At 32.2% G+C, this 20,998-nt stretch overlaps 1 protein-coding gene across 2 annotated transcripts; it reads right to left on the reverse strand.

Moving 5' to 3' along the window:
* Positions 1 to 428: 428 nt before the first annotated feature.
* On the reverse strand, positions 429 to 20,740 carry LOC149491257 (tyrosine-protein phosphatase non-receptor type 61F-like). 2 transcript variants are annotated; one of them, XM_089714728.1, is made up of 9 exons: positions 20,303 to 20,740; positions 18,447 to 18,608; positions 18,066 to 18,322; positions 14,928 to 15,153; positions 14,351 to 14,500; positions 13,304 to 13,454; positions 8,056 to 8,194; positions 6,352 to 6,462; positions 429 to 544 (listed from the first exon to the last, which is right to left on the reverse strand). In XM_089714728.1, the coding sequence occupies exons 1-9, from the start codon at positions 20,387 to 20,389 to the stop codon at positions 502 to 504; spliced, it is 1,326 nt and encodes a 441-aa protein (XP_089570854.1). In that variant the 5' UTR covers positions 20,390 to 20,740; the 3' UTR covers positions 429 to 501. The 2 variants fall into 2 exon arrangements, with proteins under 2 accessions (XP_089570854.1, XP_089570845.1); XM_089714719.1 differs by lacking the exon at positions 429 to 544 and having other exon boundaries at positions 4,619 to 6,462.
* Positions 20,741 to 20,998: the final 258 nt, after the last annotated feature.

The following is a 20,998-nucleotide window of genomic DNA, read 5'->3' on the forward strand; positions in this document are numbered from 1 at the left end:
TACCTATTATTGGCGTATTCAATGTTTTCGTAACGTTGGTCAATGCGCAAACAAACTCCCCTCCTACACCTACACTCTAGTTACTACAAATTACGAAAAAATAGGAAACGTTATACTCGAACGATAGATTCCCAATACATGTGCTCACTGTGAAACACAATGCACCCTTTTAATATCGATAGATTATATTTTACCCATCGTATTTTTGATTCAATAGCAAAAGTATACCTACTCCAAAACATTTCCTACCCCGCCGACAATCAATCGTATTTGGAACTAAAATAAAACTACATATTGAGAAACCGAATAAAACGGAAATTAAATAAAAGAATATTATGCGTAATTTTTATAAAAGTTTTACCAACTATAAGAATTTAGGACGGATGCCCAATATTATAATTTGGCCAATTATAATTGAACCCTTTATGTGCAAATTTTGTCGCCAATTCTGTGATATTATTATTTAATAAAACAAATTTTGTAGAAAAATTACCTAATTCCTCAGTCTTCATTTTCAGTAATAGGGTTTTCCTCCGATTTTAACCTGAAATTAATAAACCGCTATTCAAATTCACCCATCTTATCATTAATTATACAATATTATTATATTAATTTAATGTACCAATTGTTGTATTGTCGGTTAAATAATATTAATTTAACGTTATTTTTGCAGTGATAAATCGATGTAAAATGCAAGCGATAAAAAACAATGCATTATTTTATGTTAACCCGTTAATAATATTTTGTACCCTAAAATTTAAAAAATGTTCAAAGCGTAGGTAAAAATTTCACAAAATTAAATATTTAACCCGGCGTCATTGTGGTAGAAAACAGATACGCGAACGTTGAGGTGGGTCAATATTACCCATATATTTTATAGTTGTTATTTTTAAACTTTTTGAGAAAATTAGTATTCTGTGTTATTATTATAGGTTATAGGTATTCTGGTTTTGATAATATAAAATAAAAATAATAATTAACCAACGTTTTATTCACTTTAATCAATTTTGACATAAACTCATAAAAATACGAACAAAATATAGACCTCTTACGTTTTCATGTCATTCCTATGCTATTAACCAGTAATTTTGGTTACAAATAGCATTTTTATAAACTTAAGTCTAATATATTAGAAAAAAACTTTAACAAAGCTAATTAGAATCTTCGTTGTAAATGAAATCAATACAGAAAGCCATGATGCGTTCAGGACAAATAAATTTAGGGCAAGCTTGACAAAAATGTTTTGTTTTACTATTTTTATTTCCGGACACACTTAACATCTTTTTCGGGAATTGCAGGTGGCTCCTCTGATGATCCACCAATAAATTCTCTGCCCATTTGTCATTGCTATCGATCAATTTCTGGCGAATTTTCAAATGTTCTATGACCAGAGCAAGACCTACGTTTTTCAAAAAATTACGTCGCTTATCGTTTGGTTTATTTTTAATTATGCGACGTATTATAAGCGCATTAATTCCTGTGTGTCCAGCATGGCATAAAAATTGTCAGGGGCCACCTTTTGGAGTTACGACTCACATCATATGAGGCGCAATGTTCATCAGCGACGTCAACCCCATATTTAGTTTTATTGTAAAAGGTATTGAATTCGGGTTTTCACTTTTCTCCGCTTGAAACACACTGCACTCTAACATGATCCTCTTCTTTTACTTCATCATCATAATAAGGTAAGTCTGAGTCAGACAAGAGTCTAAACCCGCCATGATACGTGATATTTTCTATTCTATCCATTTATAGTACCTATTTTATAATAAGTACCTGTTGGACAAACAAAAACATTAAATTCACAGACACATGCAAAAAAAATGTTTGCAGACACCAAGAAATCATACACAACAATAAAAATCGATAACTTAGCCATGGCGCGAAATTGTTACATCAATTGTGAGGATGGGTCATATTTACCTTTTTCGAAAAAACACGCGTGTAGCTCCCAGTACACTCGACGTCGAAAGGATTTCACTTCCAAAACGTTTAATGTACATTATTAGCTCCAGCTACTACAAAGAACAGCACAATCGTGCAAGTAATTACAAAGATATTGTAAATTATAAACAAGCCGGGTCATTTTGACCCAACCTCAATGACGCCGGGTTAATGCTAAATAAGTTTTATTTCATAAAATATGATCATCCACGATATAGCCACAAACCGTAAAAAATGTTTTGAATATTATAAACCGATGTCGTCTATACTTAGTTTAGCGCGAATATATACATTTAAACTTCATAGTAAGAGTTACCGATCGTGAGCCAAACTCACATTTTATATATAATATAGATGTCTACATTTGTTTTTTTTTCACAAGCAGGTGCCGTTTATTGCTAAACGGGTTTATTGTTGGTAATCATGTTGAATTAAATGCAGTTATGATTCAAGTACAAATAAATGCTTCTGACATTTAGTCAAATGGATGTAGCAATCATAGCAATAAGTTATTTTTAAGATTTACAGAAGAATTTACAATATGTTACGATCACATACATTAAACTACGCGCATGACAATTATATTCTGTAATGGTTCCATACGATGTGGAATAAAATTACGATTGTTTTTATAAGACTTTTAAACGTCAATTTGTAACGTACTGACATTAATTATTATAAAGACTATCAATTACATATATAATAATTACCCCTTAATACACACATTGCTATTACTGAAAGCACATACAATTAGAGAATTATGTTAAAGTTAACCTTAATTAAAAATTATATATCAAATTTAAATTCTTCGTTGCGTTCAACGTGCACCAAACCTGGTGCAACTACATTAGTAGTTATCCCTAATTGGACAGCTTGGATCGATTAGTAGCGTCAGTGTAAGGCAATATGTATCAAAATTTGTACCAATTACTTCAATAACATCTTCAAAGGTCAAGTTTTTACTGAATTCTAAAACTATTTCGTGACATCTCCTCGTATATATGAATAAAAATATAAACATGCATGCGTGTGAGTAAACTCTAATATGTTAAAAAACTATTAATTATTTCATAAAGTGTATACCTAAAATATAAATGTGAATGCTACATGCTATAAATTTAAAACTATTTTAGAATTATTTTCATCTATCGAATTCTGTGTGCTTATTATGCTAACATTTTGATGGGATACTGCTATCAAAAGTTTTTACTTTAATAGTTAAGTATGTCGGGGTGATTTTTCTACAAATACGTATAGTTAATTTCTTCGTGATATAATATCGTGTCGCAGCCAAATTGTATAATATTGTCATTTATAAACAGCATCGTCAGTTTACAACAGCTTGGCATTTTGTAATAATATGCCGAAAATTCGTCTTCAGAAATAATTGTTTGTTTGTTCGTAATATTTTAACTACGCAGAAATAGGAGCCCAAACGGCGCATTGTGGACGTTTGGTTATAGTATCTACTGTTGAGAATCTTCTCAACATATTACAATAAGCCGAGCGTACAGTTTTTCAATGTCTTTTTTGCAGAATAATACTTAACCATAATCTCTAGAAGATATTTGGGTAAACTAAAGGGTACTGTTAAAAATAGTGCTTCCTATTTATTGCATGGTTGTATTTAGAATGAAATCACCTCAAGTCAAGTCGCAAATTACAAGTGTATCGGAAAAATTGGAAACATTTCACCGATAGCTTTTGTAATCGATGATTCACAATTCTAATTGCTATCATTATGTATATAAAATCATCTTAGAGCTCATTCACACGAAGACGAATCGTGATTTTTCACGAATCGTGTTTTTTCACGATTCGTTATTTTTTTTGACGGGAGCAATGCTTTTTATATCATTTTTTAAAATGATTATTTAAATTTTAAACTTTAAAATTGAGATTATTTAAATTACTATTACGCTGAATAGGGTCGTATGCTTTTCTTAAATTGCGATACTAATTTTGATGTAGTAATGTCAATTACGATCACAAAATGTACTCTAAAATAACCTTGTTTACAATTCGGTCGTAAAATTATACGTAAATACCTGTACGTCTTGGATGTATTGTTAAATACATATTAAAATATTTATATGAATTTCTACGGTTAGTTTGTTAAACATGTAAACTACTATTCAAAAATTGTATGGAATTATAATAATTAATAATATTAAAAGCGGTATCCATAGTTTATCATATGTAAGATTACTGTTATATATTCGGAGTTAACATGTCAGTCATGATTACATACATGTTATAATTTGGGGCATAATATATCAATTATAAACATTAAAATTCGCCTTGCAGCATACTTGATTATGCCATAAGCTTTGGAACCAAAGAATGCGTGGTCAATAGTTATATAATATGTAGTAGTTTAATATTTAAACATAAATTGTGTATAAAGTACTATGTATAAAAAGTACTATTGTAGTAGTTAGTTTTAGTTAGTTAGACCCATATATATAAAGTATTATTGTATTATAAAACAAAATCAAAATCTATGGATGTAGGAAATAGCTGCCTCGTTGCCAGAAACATTTTATATTACTTTTTGAATACTACAATCGTAATTTAAATACATTCCTAAAAACAATGATATATATTAATTCGATATTAAATTTATATAAACATCGATGTAAAATGCCATTCGTTTGTCTTATTTTTTTTAAGAAAGCAGTCATATAATTGATGGGAAAGTTAAGTGTTTAGCTTAGTCATACTTAGAAGATATAATTGATTTTTTTTTTATTTTTATTATGCGATTTAATGTTTTATAATGGTTAATTTAGCTGTCAAAGAGGCTTTGGGCATATGACTTTAGGACACAACTAACCCAGTTTTGTAAATGCATCTCCGATTAAATTCAAGTTACATACAATCGGAATCAATATTCGATTAGAAAAATAATATCTGCACAACTAAATTAAAAAAAAATCATAATTTAATTAATATGTATAATCATTATCATATATTGATATATAAAATAAAAAAAAATATTAATAGATGTTCGATAAATTCAATCGATAAACGCACGTCACTGATCACTTTTGATGAACATCAGTTCTGACGTAATTAACTAAAATAAAGTTCACGAAATTTCAGAAGTATAATATCATCTCTACCTTAAAAGAAACATAATTTTTTTCTATCTTACTCGCTCTTAAAAAAATATTTGAACTGTTATACTTTAAATAAATATATAATTTATACCAATAATTGTTTCTCTTAGTGTAATTGATCTCCAAAAAATTGGAGTGTCTGTTTTTAATATTGAAATAACCAATTTTTACTAAATGCATATGGGTATACATATACCAAAATAGGATTTTTTTAAATTTGTCTGTCTGTCTGTTTGTTCCGGCAAAACTCAGGAACGGCTGAACCGATTTGACGGGACTCACTGAAGGATATCTGTTGGTATAGGGAGTAATTTAGGCTATTTTTTATACTGATATTCCCACAGGAACATTAGGATTAAATGGAAAAACTCATTCAATCGTGCTGTTGAAACCGCGGAGCGCAGCTAGTTTAATAATAAAGTCCGGTCAAAATCATAACATTTCAGTCTAATGAAGACCAAAACAAAGAGCAATAGATTTTTTTACTTATGTTTTTAGTGTTTCGCAATTTGTGGTATCTACATTGAGCCCAAAATCAAATGAGTTTGTAGGCTTGACCTTTTTGGCACTAAAATCATGTTTTCATCATGCTGTAATTCATTAGCATGACGGTCACTCTTTATGTTTCATTACGCTTTTTGATTAATTGAAAATTTTTGTGATTTTTAAGATGTCCATCAAAAATGAATCTGTGACGTTTTGCAATCAGTTTGAAGATTTTACAACTGTTATTTATTTACAAATAAATAATTGTATTATTTAAATTATTTGATTTCAACAGACCAAAAATTGTATAATAAACGTGATTTTCAATGTGTATAGGCCTGGCTTTAATTAGTGAGCGTTAGAAAATAACCTATAGGGAACTCGTTAGAAGTTCGAAGTGGGAAATTTGATATTGATATTCATTTGTTAATACAAATTAATGAAACATTAAATTCTAACAGTATAAATTCTCAAACATCGATCTCAACACGGTACGAATAGAAAGGTGCATTAACGGACATTTATTTAAAAATCTAAACAATTAACTAGATCAACATTCCTCAGTCCAGCAATGATATATCAATAATCGTCGCGAGTCAAAACTGAGGCGCGAGGCCTCCACGACACAGAAACTATGACACATATATAGCATTAAACATCAATATGCAAGAAACACCGGAAAAATGCACTTATTAATAATAATCGTCATCCCGTGCACGGCTAGTGTTTGACGTAGGAGTAGACGATGATGCCGGTGAGGAGGAAGCCGAAGGTAATGGTGAGGGGCTTGTATAGTGACCTCTTGAGCGCGTGCCACCGCTCGGCGTCGCGCGCTCGCTTCTTCATGCCGGACACGCGCTCGGCCAGCTCGCGCGTGCGCCGCCGCCGCAGCGTCTCCGCGCTCGTGCCGCTGGACACACACACATATATCATAAATAAAATAATAAAAAAAAATGTATGCGTGTACTAGAGTACACACGTGAGAAGTGAAACTTCTTTATGACCTTAAAAATGTCACGAGTATGGCGTAACGCAAAAATGTCACGCGTACGGCGTAACGCAAAAATGTTACACTAAATTTTTGTCCAACCCCGATAAAGAAGTTTCACTTCAAAAAATAAAAATCGTTTATTTAGTATGTACATATGTATATACATAGATCTAAATTTAAACTCGATCATAAATAACAATTTATTTAACAACAGAACACACATGTACATGCAATTATAGGTTAAACTGCACTTCGCGGTTTCACCCGCGTGGCTCCGCTTCTGTTGGTCTCAGCGTAATGATAATATGTATATAGCCTATAGCCTTCCTCGATAAATGGGCTATCTAACACCGAAAGAATTTTTCAAATCGGACCCGTAGTTTCTGAGATTAGCCCGTTCAAACAAACAAACTCTTCAGCTTTATAATATTAGTATAGATTACATACAATACAAAATTATCGTAAGTACATTTAACTGCGATATCTGAACAATGTCTCCAATGCTGAGATCTCGAATTTATTCTATTCTTCAATAAATTCTCATCACACATCAAATCTCAATAGGTCCCACACGGGAGACTCCAGTTTCCAAATATATAAAGAATCTTCAAAATCGGTTCACCTAGCCAAATGTTTTAAGGAACCCCACAAAAATACAGTTTTTTTCGAAACCAGTTGAAAAGTGAAAGTCCCGTGTCCGCTTTTGGGTTAGATGGATTATACGTCCCTTTCACTGATAGATTTTAATCACGGAATTATCTGTCGCAATTAGCCTTCTGTCTCCTGTTACTGTTAGACCGAGATTTATTTTTTCTTGGAATTTTTTTAATACTTACTACTGATCATGATTCGAACTCGCATTCGATACCTACTTAGCAGTCTTGTGTCGCCATAGTAAAGAGAAGAATAAAAGTAAAGTAAGTTTGATAAAGGAACACCCTTTAATTTCAATCATACATATACACACTTATACAAAAAATATGTTACATTTGAAATTTTAGATGCTTCTTTCTTCGTTATATTATTTTAAACCTTATTCATCGTGAGTATAAATTTATGAATACTAGTCAGTATTATTTTAGAAATTCCTCGGAACTGCATCTTAACTACCAAAACACTGTAGCGTAGGAAATATCGAGCGTTCTCATTGTCGTACTATACACACAACAATAAAGACTAATAATCCCTTATTAAAAGATCGTCAATACAATTTATTGACGAACTTTTAATAATGTCAAAACGACGTTGCGAGCCTTTATTATAATTAACATCTTATTTCGTGGCAGCAATGTGCAAAATCTATCTCTTATTAGTTGAATACAAGCGTAGCGTAATATTGGTTCGGACAAATTTGAGTGTGATAATGTTAAATTTGTAAGTGTCAATTATTTTTTCTCTAAGTGTTTCGGTTCCGAATAAATGAAATTGAATTGTATAATTGTAACTAGAAACAATTATTGTTGTTTGATGTGTGTTTATTGAACTACAAAATGTGTGTGGGAGTATACTCACGTTTCAGTAACGCTGGGTGCGTCTCGGTCGTCGTCCTCGTCGTCAGCGGAGGAGACCGGCGTGGGGCAGTCGCGCGCGGGCGGAGTGGGCGGGCCCTCCTCAGAGCTCGAGCTCTCAGCCAAGTTGTACTTCAAGTTTCCTGTATTTTGTTCCAACATTGTAGATTTGTTCACACATAATATTTTTATTGAATTTTATAACTGATCGGGAGCTATAAGCTATTTCTTTCAAACTATTTGAAATGTTCAAATATTAAAATTATTCAGAGTTAATTGTACTTTACGAATGAGAATGTATTTAGATTTTTCTATTTCTTTCAAACTATTTTGAAATGTTCAAATATTAAAATTATTCAGAGTTAATTGTACTTTACGACTGAGAATATTTAGATTTTTATTTTAAAAAAAATATACTTATGAAAGCTTTTTGCAGAATCGGTCAAGTGAGCTTTTAAGTTCCTTTATTAAAATATTAATAACAATATTTACTTCAAAATATTTCCTCTTTATAATAGTTAATAACAATTTTAAATAGAGGGAATGAGATTTTAACTTCAACTTTAAAAGCAGACTACGAATAAATAATAAGAAACGTCACTTAATAAGTAACTAGATTTCCGCAGTCGCTGTCTAAAACTTAACTTATTACATATATACTAGCGGTCCGCCCCGGCTTCGCCCGTGGTACATGTTTACGAACGAACGAAATCGGTTCAGCTTTTCTCGAGATTTGAGCTTGCAACAAATTTAGCGTTTCATTATTAAATTATAGATTAAAAACATACTCTTAATACGAGATCTGAAATTAAGCCAACCTTCATCCATCTGATAACCAGATGAGACGTATTTTTTATGAAATATATATATTATAATTACAAACAAATATCTCCATGATCACTTGCCTATCAAAAAGTGCTCATGGATATTTTTTATTTAACTAACTTTTATGGATTTTCCTATATCACTTTCATTGCAAACCAATGATAGATAGTTATTGATAGTTTTTTAACATAGAACATGCCTAGATAGACTTTAATAATCATTTTTATGTATGGTTATGGTACAGACGTGAACAGGCAAGTCAAAATAGGTGACTCCACCGGTCTGCTGACTTATCGAAATGGATATCAAAGGTTAGACAATTTTAACACAAAATCAATCACACAGACTTGCCTGTAAAAATCGTTCTTAAAGTACGTATTAAAAAAATTGATTTTTTGATACATAGGTTATCATAGGTATATTTGATCATAAATTATATTTGATAAAAAATACGTCTCATCTGACTATCAGATGAGTGAAGGTCGATCCTAATTCGGATCTTAGACTACTTGAACCACTCTATCTATTAAAATACCGCATCAAAATAAGTTGAGTCGTTTTAAAGATATATGCATTATGCATAAAAATGGAGACAAATAAAAATGTAGTGATATTACGCAATATTTCTACTATAAGAAGACGTACATATATCAAAATAATATTTTACAGCAACATGGTGACCGCATGTTGACTGACGAACATTGCCCAATGCGCTGTATATAATGTTATTTATTCGTAGAATGCAACGACTGGTATAAAAAGTAAATATTAAAGTATTTCCTGTTCGTTGACTCTACATGAGATGGCGACAGGCCGGTGCTTGTCTACTCCGGAAGATGAATTGTAGGATACCTTAAAGCGTTGTTCTTCCTTTCTGTAAGGTTTTAATACTACCTGGTCGTTTGCAGCCTTCATCCACGTAGCAAGCTCTCGTCGTAGTTAAATGATAAAGTTAAAGTTATAAATATATATATAAAAATAAAGTAAAGTATAAGTAAAGTAAGTAAAAAATAAAAAAATACATATTCACTGTTGAGAACAATAAAAAGAATAATAAATATATAGATATAAAAATAAATATACTATATTTATTTAAAAGATATATGTACAGGGTGTAATCGTTAAGTGTGCACAGGCGATTATTCCGTAACTATTACAGATATAAAAAAACTTTAAACTGATATCAAAAGTACTTAACCTAATGACTAAAATGGCCATAGTAAATTTTTAAAAATAAAACGAGAAATATCTAAAAAATTAACATGAAACCCTCCCATACATTTAGTATGAGATATGAATATCCCATGTACATTTAATATGAAAGATTATAGCTTTTTCTTACTTTATTTGGTTTTCTGCTTTAATTACTTCGCAAATTTGAAGGAAAGTTCATTTAGAAACTTTGAATAGAGCTCGTCATTGTATTGAACAATGAGAACGTGACTTCGAAAATCTGCTATGGATACAAAATGTATGGGGAATAAAATGTATGGGAGCGTTTAATGTAACATTTTTGGATATATCTCGTTTTGTTTTTAAAAAATTTTTATTATTTTACTCATTAGGTTAAGTACTTTCGATATCAGTTTAAAGTTTTTTGATATCTGCAACAGTAACGGAATAATCTCTGGTGCACACTTAACGATTACACCTTGTATATCATATAATTTGAATTAAAAATTATGATTTGTTTGTTCAAATTATCAAAAATCCATTGAGATTATGATGTTGAATTGAATTTATAAGTGTATGTAGGTACACGTAGCGTAGGACGCCCTGGTACTCGGTGGAGAGCCGATATGCGCAGGGTTGCGGGTCACAATGTTGACAGCGAGCCAAAGACCGTGCCCAGTGGAGCCACACGAGAGGCCTATGTCCGAAGGGACACTTACAGACTGTAAATGGTGATGACGATCCCCATGGTCCAATAAACCGTAATCGGGAGATACTCCTCGATTGCAGCAACCAATGTCTATCAATGACAGATATTAATTACATTTATACGTACACGGTGGAATTTTGACATCAACATACACACTGATAAGCGTGGAAACAATTTAGTATTAGTAAAACATAGTTTTAATTGTGTATATCAAACTATTTTTACTTTTATGATTACCACCAATTAATAAAGGAGATGTTAACTGACGAGACCATTAATTGACTATATAAAATTCTTGCATGAGTTGACAAAGGAGCAGGTGGGTCGCATAGAAAGCGACTTACACCGCCCACGAACATTTACAGACGCCTTATACCTCTGCAACTGTATTGCCAACTTCAGTGGATACTTATAGAACGATAGCAGTATTATGATACTTATTCCACGCCGATGTTGTATGCGAGGGGTACTTCCCGAACCAAGTTCATTTATATACAACATGCTTAACAACCAAATTAAGATTTTAGACATAATATTTTACGATTACGATGCGATTTTAATACGGGATAATATTATTTAATCTGCTAAAAACTAATTTATCTACATATGCACTATATATCTTTTTGTACATATGCACTATTAAAAATAAATAATATATTTTTTAGACTTAATCTTTGAATTTTTGTGTCTATACTAGTTGATCTACAGATAAAATATGAATGAACTGCATTTATGTTAATACAATAATTACATATATTTAAATAAACCCTTTTAATGTTTGAAATACAATAACAGAATTTGATCCTCTTATTTAATTATTGTTTTTTTTTTTTTTTTTTAATTTGCTGATTTTCATTTGAAGTCTTTTTCATTTTCATAAGAAGACACATTATATTTTTTACGCGGTATTTTGCCATTGGCCATTTACTGGGTTAGCCCGCAAGTGTAGTTGTCCGCAATTTGCAAAAAAAAGACAACACACATTCGGGACTGAAATTGTGAAGCCAACTCATTTGCAATACATTTATTGACTTAGTTCATTTGAAAAAAAATAACCTACATCTCAAAATTTTTTGCGTAATTCTAAGTAAAGTAAAAGTAAAAAATATTTATTCAAAAATCAAGCATACAATCTCGTTGATACTTATGGCAATAAGGCTGTTAACACAGTAAATTGAGTATACATTATTTGAACCAAGGTGCCCACACTAGACTCGTGGCCTATACAAAATATACATAAACAAACAAAACTAGACATGGATGTAAATAAAATGTCGATTTTAACGTTTTACGAATAAATATTATAATTTATAAGCACACATATTATTACTTATGCATTACTTTATTTGATAAAACTTAAATGAACAAAAAAAGTGTATTAAAATATCAATCAAATAAATTTATTTTAAGGTTCTAAGAAAGAGGATCAATCATACATGTACGCAAAATTAAAAGGGTCATTTAAATACTTTTAATAATACCTACTCTGCTACAATATAATGCATATATATGTACATAGAACTTATAGATACTAACTAGAAAATCTATGAGGTGAATGAAATGTGATGTTTATGGGTTAGTATAATATATCTGTAGTATAATATAAGTGGAGTTGTGAATATTAGCTTGAGAGGTGTTATCCGTTTTGTTATACGTAAGATATCAAAATAATGTAGTGTATAAAATTTTATTATATAGTGTACATATAGAGAAAGTAGCAAATTATTAAATATTTTAAGTATATTTTTATATGTTATAGACATGATAAAAATACAAAATTATAAAGCATTACAGAGTAAAACTATTTAATTTTCCATGAAGTTGGAATTTTAGTTTGATCAAGTATACAATCATGGATTGCTTTTATTTGCGTTCGTATTTAGTTTTACTTGCATAATACATATTATATAAAACTCTTAGTTTGTATTTAGCTTTACCTTTAATATTTGTGTATCTACGTGCAATAGTAGATTAAATAATCAAGTTTGTGCGCGCGTGCGATCTTGTGTGCATATGTATGTGTGTGTGTCTGTAATAGTACTTTAAAAGTAGTGCGTGTGCGTGCATGTGTGTGTGTGTGCGTGTGCGCGCATGTGTTCGTACATGCGTTCGTGTGCGTATGTGTGCGTGTATATGTGTGTGTGTGTTTGTGTGCGTGCATGTATGCGTGTGCGTGCTTGTGTGCGTTTGCATGCATATGTGTATGTGTGCATGCATGTGTGTATGAGTGCTTGCATGTGTGTATGTGTGCTTGCATGTGTGTGTGTGTGCGTGCTTGTGTGCGTTTGCGTGCTTGCATGTGTGTGCATGCGTGCATGTGTATGTGTCCGTCCATGTATGTGTATGCATGTGTGTATATATGCAATAGTAGTTTAAGTAGACTTGCGTGCATACGTTCGTGCGTGTGTGTGTTCGTGCATTAATAGTATAAGTCGTGCGTGTGCGAGTCTATGTGCAATAGTAGTATAAGTGATGCGTGTGCACTGTCCGTGCATACGTATTTCTATGAACGTGTGATGAGTAAAGTAATAGATTGCGATATTACCAAGTGAGGTGCTGGTCGGTATAGCGGGGAGAGGTCTTGCGGGCGCCCGCGTGAGGCTCTCGGCGCGTGGCGGTGGAGGCGGCGGGGCTTCTTCCTCGCCCTCTTCAGCAACGCTCGAGTATATACTCTCTTCCATTTTCGGCTCCTCTTTCTGTACCAATCATTGTACAAACAATTAGACCCACAGTCACGCTCAAAAATTGTCAGGAACTCGTGCCACGTGATTTCGCAAAGTTTTATTGTCAGGATTCCGTGCCACGTGATTACTCAGAGTTTTGTTGTAAGGAGCCCGTGCCACGTGATTACGCAAAGTTTTTAATGAACAATACAATCATACAATGTTGAAATGCTGCCCGAAATGAGGTATAAATGTTTCAAGGAATGTTTTGTACGAGTGTGATTACAAGTTATTTACAAAACATCAATGGTGTCTGGGTGAATTGACAATTAAGTTACTTATGGTGGACTGTGTTGAACTTATCCTACGGTGTTCGAAAGTAAACTTTCTCATTCGATCATTGTTGTCAATCTTAGTCTTATTTTATTCATCATTTATGATTTCATACTAGGATCGTAGCGACACTATTTGTTTTTATTAAAAAATGATGACAAACTGCACATGCAATTATATGCAAATGTGCAAATATGCAACCTTAATTAGTTAGATTATAACCACATGAAGGTAAAGGGGTGCGGGCTTTAGTTGTTATCATTAATCGCATCAACCTTGCCTCGTGGCGAGTATAATTGTAATTAAACTTTATTATTGCCGCCTTCACACATATTTAAATATAGTCATTTTTTCTAATAAACAAAAGACCTGAATTGTATGATATACTAACATTAAATAAGTATATTAACTCTTGTTATTCTGTCTTGTTGGTATATAATATTTTATGCTATCTGCTGACTTTGCACCTTTTAAGTATATCGCGACTCTCTAATAATATATCTAAACGCTTCTATTACACGCTCTAAAGAATCCCATTCATGCGTATACTTCAATTTGCAATTCACTTAAAATAATTAGCTAGTGCATATACTCACATAATCGGGACTGAATCTTTTGGCACCTTCTATAATGGCTTGATATGAAAAACGAAGTTGGTCCGGTGTTTGGATCAGCCCCATTCGATCTTTACGCATTTCCAATAGGATTTTCTGAATGTTGACACTGTCGAGACCTTCTTTCTCGATCTAAAACCAAACACAATAAAATCGATAAACCTTATCAAGGTGTCTTCATCATATCGCAAGAAATGTTTATAATTATATTATAAAGCTGAAAAGGCTCTTTATTTGGCTTAAGGCTGTAATCTCAGAAACTACTAGGATTTTTATATCCGATAGTCTCTTTAGCGAGTCAGGTCGTAATCTATACTAATATTATAAAGAAGAAAGGTTTGTATGTATGTATATATGTATGTATGGTTTTCACACATAAACTACTGGACCGATTTTGATGAAATTTGACAAAGATAATCTTTAGACCCTGAGAAAGAACATAGGCTACCTTTTATTGCAAAATATGTACCACGGGCGTAGCCGGGGCGGACCGCTAGTATACCATAAGATTATAATCCAAATGAGTGGGGAGTGCCGTGGGCGAGAGAATAAAACTCACAATGACGAGGCAGGAGTCCACCAGGCAGAAGGTCCCCGAGCGGCCGATGCCGGCGCTGCAGTGCACAATGGCTGGCCCTACGTCCGCCTCCAGCGCGCCCGACGTGCGGACCTTCTTGAGGAACGCTAGAAACGCATTCGGCGAGGTTGGAACCCCGAAATCTGGCCAAGTCGTGTAATGGAACTGCAACACCTCTCGAGCCTCGCGACTCACCATATCGTAGATTCTAAAACAAAATTATATATGCAGGCACGTTGCGCGAATGCATGTCGGTCGCACTCTGGTTTTATATTTCAAGAGTATAAAGGAGTAATTCAATACTTGCCCTATTTTAATAACTTTTCAAGCAAATATTCATTTTTCTTGCGCATAAACTATATTTCCTATGGAGAAACTCATTGAATTTATTCGTTCCATTCCTATTTAAAAGAGACATTTTTCCTCATTACAAAGCGATAATTGAGGAAAATTACCAGTTATAGTAACGAGATTCATTGAATGCTTGTTCTCAGGTAACAGTACATACTGAAATTAATTACCTTACAAATGTTCACTACTTTTACAAATTCACTTTATTAGATTGTAAATGAAATATTCTTTCCTTTGAAAGGTCTAATAAAATTACTTAAATGAAGTCTTATAAATTGCCCTCTGTGTAATATACCATCTATTCAATAAGAAAATTACGACCTTATATTTTCTTTTCATTCCATGGTAATTTATAGGGGATCTTTAAGCTTTGATATTCTAACTTAATAACTAATAAGTAGATTGTAAAGATCTACTCATTTAAATCTCTGTACCTATTGCTGTACATTTCAACATTTCAATAATTCATAAATAAAAATAACATTATAACACTATTATATAACAATAAACTGCTTTACCTAATAAAACATTCGAACTCAACTCTAAAATAAATAATAAATCAAAGTATAAAACCAATATGCATCTTCCACTTATTCTTTGAAGTCCTTAACAATACGTCTAAGACGACCGTATCAGAATAATATTATGTTACGATTGAGAAAATATTTCGCAAAGCAATTTCAATTCGCATCCAACGTATGGCTCGTATTGTGCAGTAAAAAGGAAAAATATTTCTTGAAATATCATTTGTAGTTGGAAAGAATTTTCTACGATTGAAAATATATGTACCTATTCAAATGAAAATTGAAGAACTTGTTATTCAATTCTCGTGAATCTACAAACGTTTCATATTTATTATTTACGTAGATGAGTAGATGTATAGTTAAGAATTATTTACAAGTGGTTTTTATCTTTTATCAAATTTCGTATGTCTACGGTCTACCTAAGTATAGAAAATTTTATATTATCTAGTATGTAATTACACATAATTATTGGATATAATAATTGTTGGAAAATATTGTTTTCAGTTTATTTTTGTTGACACACTTAGTTGCATCATAATAGATAAGTAAGTATTTTCGCATTAGTGACACATGTGCATATATTTTTTGCAATTAGGAATAAATACATTTTACAAACTAAGTCTTAGAACGATAGTAGAACACTTTACAGATTTTTCTTCTCAGCGTTTCTCTAATAAAATTCTTTACTGGAAAATGATTTATGTTTTACAAAGTTCTAGAAATAGGTACTACTTATCTACCTCCCTTGCAAACTGGGTTGTACGTGGGATGCTAGTTGCATCCTATCCTATGCAGGATAACATAGGATTTATTTACAATAAAATTTACCCCCATAAGGACTATGCACTTCTATTCTATTTGCTGTTGCAATTCTTAAAACAATTCAATTAAACAAGGCGGGAGACTACCGAGATTAGTCACGGTCAGATCAATTAAAAATTACTGTTAAAACGTGCAGTTACGGATTATTGAGTTTAGAATATTGGGATTCATGCTTTTAAATTTGGACTTTTCAATGTATAAATCATTCAGTAGTAGGTATTACAGTTCACGCAATTACATGTATTTAACTGCGATATCAATTCTTGGATGAGTGTTACGTTGCATATGTATAAATATTCAATTGCAAACATTGCAATATTATGTATCTTTATATTAATTAACAATCCCCACATATAAGGTTTAAGAGAAATATCAACAAATACGCGCATTACCGTCATACCTCGAAACAATACACGATTCTGCTTTGTATAAAATACAGTATTTTTTTTTTATTTAAAAAAAATTAAAAATGACTTCATTAAAAAATAATGCCTGAAATCATAGTGAGACGGAGTCTAAACTCTAAAAGATGAAGGTTTTAATTAAGGTTCGTTCCGGTGAAAAGTTATGCAAAAAAAAGTTATATACGTATTGCTTTTCAATTAAATCATTAATTAATGGTGGGCATTTTCAATTTTCATATACCCGGAAGCAGAGCCGTAATTAAAAATAAAATTTACATTCGCATTGAAAGCTTCGCACTTGAGCATAACAAATTTTTTAATTCAAATTAATAATTCGCGCAATGTCACCAGCGCGATAATTGCTTATGGCCAAATCAATTTATTCTATTGGCACTGGGCACGTATGCTCAGAATACAGTAATCATATTTAATTTTCATATAGGCGTTCATTATCATTATTTCAGACATTGAGTACCAAACAAAAATACAGTATTCGAAACAGTTCAGATATATGTACTTGATATAAAATCTGTTCACATTGATCGATTTTCTCTGCACCAGGTAGGCGATAAGCTGCCCGAGTTCTATTTATAGATATATTCTTCGAAAATTGCAACAAGCAATAAAAATATTATACTTGTTATTTTCTAGAAGCTTCAGTAGATTCGACGAAGAGATAAATTGAGTAATAATAATGCTATTTCCAATAATTTTCAGAATTTCCTAACGGAAAATAGTCTAGCGACAAACGTATAACACTCGACGTATGCATGTAATATTCGCTGTGCAATTGGATTGAATAAGGATACACGAAATTAGCAGTTATACAATCACGAGCAATCACAGTCACACACACTGGAAATAATTTTGTAGGGATGCCACTGCAGTTATAAAGAACTACAACAATTGCTGCTATAATATTATTTTATTTTTTATATGTTAAAAAAAATGGCAAATCGTATTAGCGTACTTAGAACTGGTACAATAAAGAGGATTAATTAAATACGCAATAAACTTACTTGAATTTCCTTGTTGTGTAATAATTGCAATCTTCTTCACTAAGAAGATGAACTATTAGCTCAACCTCGCTCAGTACCATTTCGGAACCGATGTCTTGGGGCCAATACCAATGGCATTTGATCTCATTTTTCTCAATTAATTTATTGAGCATTAAAATTGCTCGGCTGTTTTGTTCCCACACCATCAACCAGAAATGTCCAACAGTGAATGCGAGTGGCCCTTGTGTGAGAATATATTTACGATTTGCGCGCTCCATCTAAAAATAAGTAACGTACAGGTAAATTCAATTTTTATTGTGTACGTTCATCTATGAACATTGGTCAATTTTATATATTTTTATAGGTTTGCATATAAACAAAACATACAAGGTTGCAACTTACTTTAACAAGATTGGCATTGATATAGTCTCTCTCACTACGCTTTAATATAACACGGCTGTGATCGTAGGGATTAACATCTCTGTAGCGGTTCAGCGGCTTGTTTTGGGGTTTCTTAGCCTCTGTGCATGTGTAGGGGTAGGACTGGCATTCTTGGCCAATTTTCTAAAACAAATAATCCACATGGCATTTTTGGTTTAAAAGAATATCATTTTTGGCACAAACAAAATTATCAAACATTAAAATCTGTTCTGTTGGTCTTGAATTATAATGGTGTAATTAACACAACTTGCTTATACATAGTTGTAGATTAAGATTCATTACTGTAAATGGCATTATTCTTTGTATGGTATTGTCTTTTTTTAAACTAAAGACTTGAAAACCTCATTTAGCTGTCATCAAGGATATGGTAACAGGGAATAAAGAGAAGCATCAGCACAAAAAAGTCGAGACAGCCGTTGCAGTTGACACAATTTATTAACATCCAAGATGAAAACAAAATTAAACTACTTATGGAGAGCCACATAAATAGTGAAACAAGCTGCTGACTACATCTTATGAAGCTTGGGATCATTCCTGTGGTCTCTCGCCCATTGGCCCCTGAATGATTGACCGGTCTTAATGTTTTTATTGTAAGAACTGTTAGACAGTGTTTGTACATTCTTGTTGTTGATATGGTTGTATGACACTCTATTATGCATATTTATTGTATTTATTTTTACAGAATATGACATTATACATTAATAAATAATCTCTTGTGTTATAATAATAATCGTAGTGTAATAATTTTTGGAACATTACAATAATAGTCCAGGATCATTCGCCCATTTTTGCAAGTGATTACTATCAAGCTAATTTTCCGTGAGTAGCTTTATTTTGATGAGACGCCCAATAATTTCCTATACGAAACTCTCGATTGTGGTAGCTTACAGAGGTAACAAGGATAAAATATTTTGATTTGATGGTTCTCAAATATTTATTTAGCACTTTGTTGACAATATGTCTGTTGAATTATATAAATATTAACTAAGTGAAAACAAAAAAATCAGCTGGTTAGTAATCATTTATGATGACCTCGTTATCAATACACATTGGAAAGAGGGGACTCTTTGATCAAACCATAGATTTTGTAGGACAAATATTTTTTCGAATAATTTAGATAATTATCTTGAGATTGAACACAAAAAAAAATTCAGTTAGTAATAAATATTTGAGAACCATCAAATCAAAATATTTTATCCTTTTTACCTCTGTTAGCTACCACAATCAAGAGTTTCGTACATGAAATTGTTGGGCGTCTCATCAAAATAAAGCTACTCACGGAAAATTAGCTTGATATTAATCAAGTGCAAAAATGGGCGATGGATCCTGAACTATAATAGAAGCGGAGAACATACAACATTTGGAAAAAAATAAAACATAGTTTACTTGTTTGTATTTTTCATAGTTTCAAAGCTATGAAAAATACAAACAAGCGAACCATGTGTCTGGTCTTTCTGTAATAAATGATAACCAAGTGGCAATGTTATTGCAAAAATTTACCTAAGCAAAAGGGAATAAATACTAGGAATACCATCAAGAAAATTGAACAGTTCATTTCAACAGCATTCAAAATTTAAGGGAAATACTTGAAAGGAAAAAATAAGCTTTAGCAAGGAAATTCATACAAAACAATTTTCTGGAAGTATGTGCTACAAATTTAGAGGAGTCTATTTAATTTCTAACCTAGTCATTTTGGTATTGAATAACTTGCTAAGTTAATAGTTCTTGTGGTTATAGTGATAACACTCCAAATTAGTCACTAGTGCGTGGCATACACAACGCAAAATAACGCGTCATATCATGCAGGCAAAATTTACCTGGTAAACTATCGGCCAAGCATTTCTGTTTGCGATGTCCATGTATTCTGCTTCCACATTGTTTGAACCCATTTTGTCGTCAGTCATTGTTCAACTATATCATTTCACACCTGTATTGACAAAGTATCAAAGAACAGCCGGATGCCGCAAAACTCGCGGCTTTCGGGAACTTGATACACTCGCATGTACACTCGTAAATATTTTACAAAAACTTCAAACGTCTAAACAGATGAAACAAACATATAGGAGCTGCACATGTATCTCCTAACAAAATTAATAAATAAAATTAAAAGTAAAAGCTGGATATATCATCACAAGTTCTCAACGACACAGCCTTTCTTCCAAAGAGTAAATTAATAATTGCTTTCTCGTAAACGGTGTTGGAGTGCCGAGCTGTGGTGCCGAGTGGATGCTCGCGAACCGACGTTAACTTTTTATGTTGTCACATTTTTGTGTCGTGACTGTAGAGTATAATAAAATAAAGCTTCATCTACACCATCTACACGCACTAACATTACATTTATATGCAGATTTTAATAACTTGCTTGGCAAATTATTGTTCTAATTCTTTTCTAATTGCATCTCATAAATTAAACATGGAAAATATTTTTTCTTCATAATTTTTGTTACATTCAATTAATGGGTGCCATTCTTTGACTTGCGGCTTTGTTCACGTAATCAAAGGAAATTTCGATT

The sequence above is a fragment of the Colias philodice genome, chromosome 1 (assembly GCF_061535455.1).
Source record: "Colias philodice isolate Cphi_HAF_F1 chromosome 1, ilColPhil1 Martin Lab GWU primary, whole genome shotgun sequence".
Lineage (NCBI taxonomy): Eukaryota > Metazoa > Arthropoda > Insecta > Lepidoptera > Pieridae > Colias > Colias philodice.